The 11,327-nt window shown below is 36.0% G+C and overlaps 1 protein-coding gene across 1 annotated transcript; it reads left to right on the top strand.

The window, feature by feature from the left end:
* Positions 1-3,112: 3,112 nt before the first annotated feature.
* Positions 3,113-8,853, top strand: LOC135838248 (uncharacterized). Its single transcript, XM_065353868.1, has 5 exons — positions 3,113-3,471; positions 7,238-7,310; positions 7,401-7,492; positions 7,573-7,798; positions 8,016-8,853. The coding sequence occupies exons 1-5, from the start codon at positions 3,418-3,420 to the stop codon at positions 8,306-8,308; spliced, it is 738 nt and encodes a 245-aa protein (XP_065209940.1). The 5' UTR covers positions 3,113-3,417; the 3' UTR covers positions 8,309-8,853.
* Positions 8,854-11,327: the final 2,474 nt, after the last annotated feature.

Below are 11,327 nucleotides of genomic sequence, written 5' to 3'. Positions count from 1 at the left end.
GCTGCGATAGTTTATTTTTATTGTAAGTTGGAGTGGTGAGGGAAGGAGTGAGATAAACTCCAAAATTCGACTGATTGTGAGTCATATTGTGCAGCAAGCAGTTTTTCGCGAAGTCTATATTCTCTGTAGATGTTATTTCCAATAAAGTTGAAGTGACAATGGAAACAAAATATGGTCCCAAGTTTTGAATTTTGAATTCAATTTTCGCTCTGATTGAAAAAAAAAATGTAAGAGGATGGTTTTGGGGAGTGGGGACTTCGGCTACAAGCTACAAATATGTTTCAATCAGTTTAGGGTTCGTAATTGGAACCTCTCGGTACTTTGTCTTTCCGAGATCCAAAATATGAGTCCAGATGAAGTAGATAATGTGTCCGATTTCAATTATTTTCAACTTTGCATTCTCCAACTCTCGCGAAAAAAAGAAAAGAAAAAAAGGATTTTGTTGATCAAGCAAAGTAAAATTGTAGGACGTGAAATTTTTAATAGGTGAAGTCAGAAGTTGGGTATTAGTCCGGCATTTATGACAATAGGAGTAATTGCACCCCCCCCCCCGCCGATCCTCCGGGAGAACATTTTTCTTAAAGGGGACATCCTAAGGAACATTTTAATGCAAAGTTGCCAAAAAAAAGTTGGCCTTACTTACAAAATGGCGGCCATTTTGATTGACAGGTCAGCCGAAATCGCAGATTTTGCGTTTTAACATAGGACTTGCACAAACTTTTTCAAACTTTACAAAGGTAGATCGAAAGATCATGCAAAAATTTATCACCTGTCCAAATTTCAAGTGCTAAAGTGCGTTTTTCGATTTTTGGTGAATTTTTGAAAATCGAATTTAGGCCAAAAATGAGGGAAAAAATCAAAATTTTACCAAATTGACCAAGAAAGCTGAAATTTGGGATATTCCCTATTTTCGACATGCCAAATCGACTGGAAATGGTTTCAACCCGTTTTGAGCAGTTCTGGAGCCTCCAGCAGATTTTTGAAACTCGAAATTCCCACAAAACTCCATCAAATTGGAGTTGTAAAGCTAAAATCCATTCTAAAAACTAATTTCAATACGCTACGAAGTACTGCAGGTGAATTTCAAGTCGTTTTGGAGGCTCCAGCGACTTTTTAAAAATTCCTGAAACCTCCATCAGATTTTTGAATTTTTTAAATTTTCATAAAATTTCATCAAATGGAGATGGAAAGCTGAAATTTACTCTACACTCCAATTTTAACACCCTCGGAAGACGACTTTAGGTGGGTTCAAGTAATTTTAGGGCCACCAGCGACATTTTTTGAAAATTACTGGAGCCTCTAGCAGATTTTTGGAACTTTAAATTTTCACAAAATTTCATCAAATGGAGATGGAAAGCTGAAATTTATTCCACACTTCAATTTTAACACCCTCTGAAGACGATTTCAGGTGGGTTCAAGTCATTTTAGGGCCTCCAGCGACTTTTTTGAAAATTACTGGAGCCTCCAGTAGATTTTTGAAACTTGAAATTTCCCCAACATTAATTTATCAAATGGAGTTTGCAAGCTGACGTTTACTTCGCAGACTACATGGTGGTTTCAAATGGTTTTAAAGCTTCCAGCTACTTTCAGGAAATTTCAATTTTCCAAAAAAACGTCATACAACCTTTCAAAAAGTTGCTGGAGGCTCCAAGAAGACTTGAAATTCACCAGCAGTCAACTTCGTAGCGTATTGAAATTAGTGTGCAGAATGAATTTCGACTCTCCATCTTGGTTTGATAACATTTTGGGGAAATTTCAAGTTTCAAAAATCTACTGGAGGCTCCAGTAATTTTCAAAAAAGTCGTTGAAGGCTCTAAAATGACTTGAAATCCACCAGAAGTCGTTTTCAGAGGGTGTTAAAATTGGAGTCTAAAGTAAATGTTAGCTTTCCATCTCTATTTGACGAAATTTTGTGAAAATTTAAAGTTTCAAAAATCTGCTGGAGGCTTCAGGAATTTTCAAAAAGTCGCTGGAGCCTCCAAAACGACTTGAAATTCACCTGCAGTACTTCGTAGCGTATTGAAACTAGTTCTTAGAATAAATGTTAGCTTTACAGCTCCAATGTGATGGAATTTTGTGGGAATTTCGAGTTTAAAAAATCTGCTGGAGGCTCCAGAACTGCTCAAAACGGGTTGAAACCGTTTCCAGTCGATTTGGCATGTCGAAAATAGGGAATATCCCAAATTTCAGCTTTCTTGGTCAATTTGGTAAAATTTTGATTTTTTTCTCTCATTTTTGGCCTAAATTCGATTTTCAAAAATTCACCAAAAATCGAAAAACGCACTTTAGCACTTGAAATTTGGACAGGTGATAAATTTTTGCATGATCTTTCGATCTACCTTTGTAAAGTTTGAAAAAGTTTGTGCAAGTCCTATGTTAAAACGCAAAAGCTGCGATTTCGGCTGACCTGTCAATCAAAATGGTCGCCATTTTGTAAGTAAGGCCAACTTTTTTTTGGCAACTTTGCATTAAAATATTCCTTAGGATGTCTCTTTTAAGAAAAATGTTGTCCCGGAGGATCGGCGGGGGGGGTGCAATTACTCCTATTGTCATATGCCGGACTATATGTACTAAAATTTTTTCTAAAGAGGTTAATTTTCAAAATACCTATTTGTGACTGAAAATGAAGTTGATAGAACAAAAATTACTTTAGGAAGCACAAATACTTCGACAATACCTACGTCTTATCTGAAGAGTGGAATGTGGATGTTTAGTCACCGGAATTGGACAAACTGCGGCTGCGGCTTGCGACCAGCGAGACAGGAAAAAAACAGAGAATCAGACGTTTTTCGGAGAAGTATAAAAAAAATACACAGTGGTGTGTGTGAGGAGTGGTAGAGTGTACGTGTGCTGTATTCATCGATAGCTGTAAAAGTGTAAGATTCGCGCTAGACGCTAGATCATCCAGAAACTGAAACTACACTTACAATTGTGGCAAGTGTGAGTAGGGTACTGTGTGAGATGAAGAGCGAAGAGCGGAAAAGGTATTACTATAGGAAAAGGGTTCGTTCTTGCTGTGTGCACCACCGCCAGTCCATGAGTCCACCTCCACCATTGTTGAATGTTGATTGATTTCATGATTGATAAATAGAGAACTAATAAAACCTCCGCAGTTCGTGAATTTTGCCTTGGTCGTTCGCGAAGTGAATCACACACTAACACATCGATTACCTAAAATTATTAATCGTTTCAGTATCTTGTCTTTGTCATATTGTATGTATTTGGTACAAGGAAGTTGTTAGTGTTATACTAACTTACATATAGTTTTTACAGTGAGTGTTGACTCGGGGATGATCTTACTTCAAGTTTGATTTAATTAGCTTTAAAGTTTGAATTCAAATTGACGAGGACCTTTTTTGAGTTGTGTATTTGGTGCTGAAGACCTGAAGAATTAATAAATTCCAACCGTCAACCGAAATGGATCCGGATGCAGGAAAACCTTTTCTTATTTTTTTACTTGGCGTACATTTGGTGAGTACTATAGACACTTAAAAAGTATACCCAGACACTTGAGTTTTTGTACTGATATTTTGTGAAAAATTATTGTTTTGATTTATCGATTCGTTGATTATTACGAAGTTTTCCTCATAACCCTCAACTTGACAACTCGTGTAAAAAATTTCATCATGCATGGTGCCAAGTTAAGGCGAGCGATGTAATTTCTTTACAAGTATACTGTACATCATGTTCACGCTGTGGAAAATGTTTTAGAGTAGTACGCATTATAAACAAATACAAAAACCATTATTTTAGAATTTTAGCCCCATCAATATGAAGAGTATCTACTCTGAAAGAAAACAGACAAGTCACGTTTTTTTTAAATGTTGTGTTACGGCGTTTCAAAATATCTAAGTATCAAAATGCTCCAATTTTGTAGGGAATTTGAAACGAATTGGCATGTCATTCTTTTCTTGAAAAAATCAAGCAGAACCCCGAAAAATTAGTGTTTTGCAACAACTTGACTTCGATGAAAATCGATTATTATGATGTCATGACTCATGATGAAAATTATTCGAATTCTAAATGGATAGTTATAACCTAATGATGTCGACATTTTCTTCCTTTTGTCTCAGATTTGGTCTCGGACCATTTCTCTATCCCCTCCACTATTTTTTAAATGACATTTTTACCACGAAAAATCAATTTTTAAAGAAAATGTAAAATGGACTACATTTTTTCACTCCTTAGCGTAAATTTAATAATTAATTCGGCCCTAAACTCATTTTTGAAAATTTTCGACATTATCTGGTTCTTTCCGCGTGGTTTTCATAAATGTACCGAATATTCGGGGTCCGGCATAAGGATCTATTGCACCCCCCCCGTGGATCCTTGGGGACAGCTGTTTTCTTGAAGGGGAGAAGTCCTAACAAGGGAGCTACCCAAGGTCTGACACGCGGATCGAAAAACTTTTTTCACAGGTGGATAGAGCATCAAAAAATATGTTATGAGCCAAAATTTTAGCTGCTGAAGTTGAAATGGGGAGAAACCATGGGGGTTTGAATATCGAAAAATCACAAAAATACGCAAAAATATGCTGAAAAAAGTATAAAAATTGAAATCATTCGGCACCCTGTTCGCTTCAGCAGCTAATTTTTTGGCCACGATCTACCATCGATATATGACGACTTATGGTGGACAAGTCGCCGCGATCTGCGTGTCAGACCTTGGGTAGCTCCCTTGTAAGTAACATTTCTAGCCCTTGTCCTAAAAAAAAAGTGGCCCCACTTACAAAATAGAGGTCAATGATTAACAGGCCAGCCGAAATCGCAGATTTTGCGTTCCTACAGGACACTTGCACGAAATTTTTTAAACTGTAATAAAGTACCTCGAAAGGTCAGGCAAAAATTTATCACCTGTCAAAATTTCAAGTGCTCAAGTGCCTTTTTCAATTTTTGGTGAATTTTTGAAAATCAAATTTAGGTTAGAAATGAGGTAAAAAATCAAAATTTCACCAAATTGACCACGAAAGCTGAAATGTGGGATATACCCTATTTTCGACCTGCCAAATCGATTGGAAACTGTTTCAAGCCGTTTTGAGCAGTTCCGGAGCCTCCAGTAAATTTTTGAAACTTGAAAATCTTCCCAAAATTTCATCAAACAGAGATGGAAAGCCGAAATTTACTCTACACTCCAATTTTAACACCCTCTGAAGACGACTTCAGGTTTGGGTTCAAGTCTTTTTGGAGTCTCCACCAGATTTTTGAAACTTGAAATTCCCATACACAACATTTTATCAAATCGAAGCTTCCAGCTACTTTTTGGAAATTTCAACTTTCCAAAAAACGCCATACAACCTTTCAAAAAGTCACTTGGAGGCTCCAAAGCGACTTGCAATCCACCTGCAGTCGACTTCGTATAGCGTATTGAAATTATTTTGCAGAATGAATTTCGGCTTTCCATCTCCGTTTGATGATTTCAAGTTTCAAAAATCGACTGGAGGCTCCAAAACGACTTGAAATCCACCTGCAGTCGACTTCGTAGCGTATTGAAATTAGTTTGCAAAATGAATTTCGGCCTTCCATCTCCATTTTGATGAAATTTTGTAGGAATTTCGAGTTTCAAAAATCTGCTGGAGGCTCCAGAACTGCTTAAAACGGTTTGAAATAGTTTACAGCCGATTTGGCAGGTCGAAGATAGGGTATATCCCCAGTTTTCTTGGTCAATTTGGTAAAATGTTGATTTTTTCCCTCACCTTTGGCCTAAATTTGATTTTCAAAAGTTTACCAAAAATCGAAAAAGGCACTTTAGCATTGGAAATTTTGACAAGTGGTAAATTTTTGCCTGACCTTTCGATCTACGTTTGTACCTACAGTCTAAAAAATGTCGTGCAAGTCCTATGTTGGAACGCAAAATATGCGATTTTGGCTCACCTGTCAATCAAAATGACCTCCATTTTGTAAGTGGAGCCACTTTATTTTGAGAACAAGGGCTAGAAATATTCCTCAGAACTCTCATCCCTTTAACAAAACCGTTGTTCCGGAGGATCGACGGGGGAGGGGTGCAATAGATCCTTATGCCGGCCCCCGACTTAAAGATAACGTATACTCAACTGAGTTATCACCATCGCCCATTCCTGCGGCGACTCGGACAGTTGATGTATTAACGCAATTGAACTGCATTTCATGAGATGGAATGATATTATGATACCCAGAAATAGAAGCATGTATTTTTTTCAAATCTTGGCTCCATTTTGAAAGTACCAAGGTATACTCATTTTTCCATCCTTTTCTAGCTGATTATAGGTACTCTGCCTTTTCAGCGTTCTCTTTGGCTGAAAATGACCAAGTCTCGTTTTCTGCCAAAAATAGCAAAAAAGTTCGTCTTTTGTAAAAATAGTCAAAAAGTTTTATTTTTTGCCAAAAATTGCTGAAAATTCCAAGTGTCTCTTGTCGCCCCCCCCCCTCCAATAAAAAATAGCACGAACTGTCAAAAAGCCATCCTTTTCTCAAAAATTGTCAGTCTCGTTTTTTTCCCAACACTTTAAAAATAGTTTGATTTGTTCGCCAAAAGGTTGCAAAATAGTTGGTGTTTTGAAAAAAATTGCAAAAAGTACTTTTTGTTCGTGGGTAATTTTTGTTCGTCCAATTCAAATAATTCCATTGCATTAGCAAGAACTTTGTTGCTGAAAATAAAATCAAAAATTGAAATGATAGAATTATATTTTCGACATCTGCTTGCTTAAGAAAATCGTTAAGATGTTTGAAGACATTGGAAACGTGAAAAATTCTAATGTAGGTACCTACGTGAAATTTTGCCTCGCCCATTCCCTTCTCTTTTCTTGAGAAATTGATGACTTTTTGAACTCAGCAAGTATAAATGTTATGGAGAGGGTCCCATTAGCACGATCATATAATTAAATTTTGAAAAATAAGGAGCCGAATCCCCCCAGTGCCCTTCAGCTTTCTTGAGGAGTTTGACAATGATTCTCGTGCCCAAAAAATTCCTTTTGCAGTCTTAATACATATGCATACATCACACCAGATTTCATTCGTCTATCATGAAATGCAATTTGTACCTGCCAATTCTTCCTAAAATTGCAGTTTGCCATTGAACTACATATGATGTAAAATATATCTTGAGAGTAAAATTTAAATTTCAGATTTTTTAAAAATAATTTTACGTATAGGTACTTAATTTATTTCACGAGCCATTCTTTTTGATACTCGATCAAGTTTGAGTAAATTCGTGTCCATTAAAATGATTATTTTTTTTTTGTTTCTTTTTCAAATACTTATAGACTGTCGCGTTTAAAAACGTGCTGACGGATGTATTTAATCTGATTAACCATCCGGAAATTGCTGACATCTTAGGTGAGTATAATTTGTTCGTGAGAATTTGTGATCAAGACTAAGAAGAATGATGATACGCGAGCGAACACTCAACTTTTTGTTTTTGTTTAGGTGCTGATGAAATGTTAGTCGCTTATATAATTATTGCGTTCGAATTCGTACAACTGGTGATCTTTTTGGTCGCTATTATATGCGTTAAAAAAGTGAGTTTGTGATGTGATCGCACGACACTTGAGATAGATTTGATATTTAAACCATTGATAATTTTTTTACTCGTTTTCAGATTCAGGGAAAGCCTTCCAGTTCGTTGTTAAACACTTGTATGATATGTATACTCTTGGACACATTACTCATGATTGTAATGATATATAGACTAATTTTTGGCGAGGCACCAAACCAGGTTCAATCACTTCTACGCTCAAAAGATTTGGACGCGGATGATAAAGAAGTGGCTGAAAAAATGCTTAAAGACATGAACAAGCTGAGTCGTTGGTGCTTCATGAAGATGTGTAAGTATTCGGTATTTTTAAAGAACATTACCAAGGTTTTAGATTTTGCAGCGTCTTAAAATTATGCATAAAAATCGTTTTCCTCTTAAAATCGATATCAAACACGAAGGTAGCTTTCGTGGATTTCAGTAGACACTCTGTTACTACTCTTGCAATGTTCCTGGTTATGTACCTATAAACACCATTGTAATGTTTTGTTTTCTAAATTTATTTTCAGTGTTCGATTTATTCTCCGGGTTATGTATTTATTTATACAATGCAAAATCACCATCTACTCAACAAGACGTTAATTGTGAAGAAGGGACAGCATCAGCACCTGCTTTGAATGATGTCCACTTGACTCGTACCCGTCCTCAATATCCTGTTCAACCTGAAAGAAATGTATCTGAAGCTGCACCTACTTTGAATGCTCCCCAGTCCACTGTTATCCATCCTCAATATCCTGTTCAGCCTAAAGGAATTCTGGGACCATCTCCCGAATCTGGTATCGCTTCGTATCGTTACAACTAGTTGAATACAAATGATTCATCGCTTTTCCAGGTTTAGATAGGTATTTACCTGAGTATTTGTAATGATTGAGGTTGAATTTTTACGCAGATATTGTTTGGTTAGTTCGTACTTTCGATCATAAAAACATGATTTTCTAGTTTTTTTTTTTTTTTTGTAGTAGTCGTTGAATCTCTTTCGAATGTAACGTTTATTGATTTGTTCTTAATCTCGTATGTGCAGAAGAGTTTTTATTTTTTTGTTTAATTTTTTTCATGTAATGTACAAGTACACCTACTTTACTTACTTAATGCATATAATTTTATTGGATTGTTTCATTGTAATTTTCATTATATTTCGATGCCATACTTACTTAGTTTTGTTTTCAAGAAATTCGGTACCTATTTTGTAGAAATTGTAGTTGAATCTCTTGATGTGTTTTTTTGATTAGTTCTTATCGTCTCATTATTAAGTATAATTTTACAATAGCTAACATGATATGTAAATCCATGAGTACATTGTAACTTTTGTTTTAAAACTGTGAAGCCGAAAGTATTTGCAACGTTTTTTGAAAAATTGTGCCTAAATTCTTGGAGGAATAGACACCTATCATTTTGAAGGTAAATATAGGTACTCGTAAGACTAGTTTGAAAAATATTCGTCAAGAATTTCAAAGTTGAGATTTTTCAAGGGCTTGATTTTTAAAACGTTCCCAATATTTCGAAAATTTTGAAAAAATTCACGAAGCATACATTTTCATAATATTTACAACTATGAACTTTTTGTGATAGGATTTGTAAAACCATCGGGAGGTACGAAGCCCCAAAAATTTGGTCGAAATGCAACAAAAATGTCAAGTATTGTGTGACATACCATTTTATATGTTTTTGAGAACGCTGAATACGAATATTAACTCATGTTTTCGATTTGAACTTTCCAAAGCTCCATCCTCCTCAATTGGTTCCCAAATTTAGCGAAGATTGAAAAAATCGTGTGACATATGGTTTATGTATTAGGTTTTTGAGAGCGCAGAATGCGAATATCAGCTTGTTTTTTCGATTCAGCGCATGCGAAGTTCTCGTTGGCTTTCAAAAATTCTTACTAATATGTATTCGCATTTAGTTATCTCAAAAACCTAATATTCTGACTGAGCCACATATTGCACGATTATTTTCAATCTTCGTAAAATTTGAAAATCATGATCCAATTTTGGGATAAAAATTCTTGAAAAATGCTCGAGAAGAATTTCGTTGAAATGTTGGATTTTCTCGCGAATTTTTCACCAATTTTTACAGGATGGTGAGTCTCCTCTGAATAATGCTGCGATAGCTTATTTTTATTGTAAGTCAAAGAGGAGGAGAGAGGGTGGGGCAAATTCTAAAAATTCGACTGATTGTGAGTCACGTTGTGCAGCAAGCCGTTTTTCGCCAAGTCTATAATATATTCTCTGTAGATTTTATTTCCAAGAAAGTTGAACATGACGATGGAAAAAATGGTCCGAAGTTTGAAATTTTGAATTCAGTTGTTGCTGTTTAGTCGGGGAGCTCACTTAAGGATAAATTGCACCCCTCCCCCGTCGATCCTTCCGGACAACTTTTTTCTTAAAGGGGGAGTCCTAAAGAACACTTCTAGCCCTTGTACTCAGAAAAAAAAGTGGTCCTACTTACACAATGGCGGCCATTTTGATTGACAGGTCAGCCAAAATAGCAGATTTTGCGTTCCAACATAGGACGGGCGCAAAATTTTTCAAACAGTACAAAGGTAGATCAAAAGATCAGGCAAATACTTATCACCTGTCAGAATTTCAAGTGCTAAAGTGCGTTTTTCGATTTTTGGTGAATTTTTGAAAATCAAATTTATGCCAAAAATCAAAATTTTACCAAATTGGCCAAGAAAGCTGAAATTTGGGATATACCCTATTTTCGACATACCAAATAGATTGGGAAAGGTTTCAAACCGTTTTAAGCAGTTCTGGAGCCTCCAGCAGATTTTTGAAACTCGAAATTCCCACAAAATTTCACCAAAATGGAGTTGGAAAGCTCAATACGCTACGAAGTCAACTGCAGAGGGATTTCAAGTCGTTTTGGAGCTTCCGGCGACTTTTTGAAAATTTCTGGAGCCTCCGTCAGATTTTAGAAGCTTCAAATTTTCACAAAATTTCATCAAACGGAGATGGAAATCAAAATTCATTCTGCAAACTAATTTTAATACGCTACGAAGTCGTTTGCTAGCGGATTTCAAGTCGTTTTGGAGCCTCCAACCACGTTTTGAGAGGTCATATGGTGTATTTCGGAAAATTGAAATTTCCAAAATGTAGCTGAAAGCTTCAAAACGATTTAACACCATTTGAAACCACCATGTAGTCGTCTTCATATCGTATTACAATTAGTTTGCGAAGTGAATTTCAGCTTGCCAACTCCATTTGGTAAAAGTTTCAAAAATCTACTGGAGGCTCCAGTAATTTTCAAAAGGTCGCTGTAGTCTGCAAAATGATTAGAACCCACCTGAAGTCGTCTTCAGAGGGTGTTAAAATTGGAGTGTAGAGTAAATTTTCGCTTTCCATCTCCGTTTGATGAAATTTTGTGAAAATTTAAAGTTTCTAAAATCTGATGGAGGCTCCAGGGATTTTCAAAAAGTCGTCGGAGGCTCCAAAACGACTTGAAATTCCTTTGCAGTTGACTTCGTAGCGTATTGAAATTAGTTTGCAGAATAAATTTCAGCTTTCCAACTCCATTTTGGTGAAATTTTGTGGGAATTTCGAGTTTCAAAAATCTGCTGGAGGCTCCAGAACAGCTCAAAACGGTTTGAAACAGTTCCCAATCGATTTGGCATGTCGAAAATAGGGTATATCCCAAATTTCAGCTTTCTTGGCCAATTTGGTAATATTTTGATTTTTCTCCTCATTTTGGCATAAATTTGATTTTCAAAAATTCACCAAAAATCGAAAAATGCACTTTGGCATTTGAAATTTTGACAGGTGATAAATGTTTGCCTAATCTTTTGGTCTACCTTTGTACTGTTTGAAAAATTTTGTGCAAGTCCT

This window comes from Planococcus citri, chromosome 2 (assembly GCF_950023065.1).
Source record: "Planococcus citri chromosome 2, ihPlaCitr1.1, whole genome shotgun sequence".
In the NCBI taxonomy this organism is placed as follows: domain Eukaryota; kingdom Metazoa; phylum Arthropoda; class Insecta; order Hemiptera; family Pseudococcidae; genus Planococcus; species Planococcus citri.
This window is presented reverse-complemented; position numbering and strand designations above follow the sequence as displayed.

What these genes read in the sequence shown, in the direction of transcription:
- LOC135838248 (XM_065353868.1), top strand. Translation starts at nt 3,418, where the DNA reads ATGGATCCGGATGCAGGAAAACCTTTTCTTATTTTTTTACTTGGCGTA. An exon ending in TTTTACTTGGCGTACATTTG is followed by an intron (nt 3,472 to 7,237) that starts GTGAGTACTATA and finishes AAATACTTATAG; the next exon opens with ACTGTCGCGTTTAAAAACGT. An exon ending in CTATTATATGCGTTAAAAAA is followed by an intron (nt 7,493 to 7,572) that starts GTGAGTTTGTGA and finishes ACTCGTTTTCAG; the next exon opens with ATTCAGGGAAAGCCTTCCAG.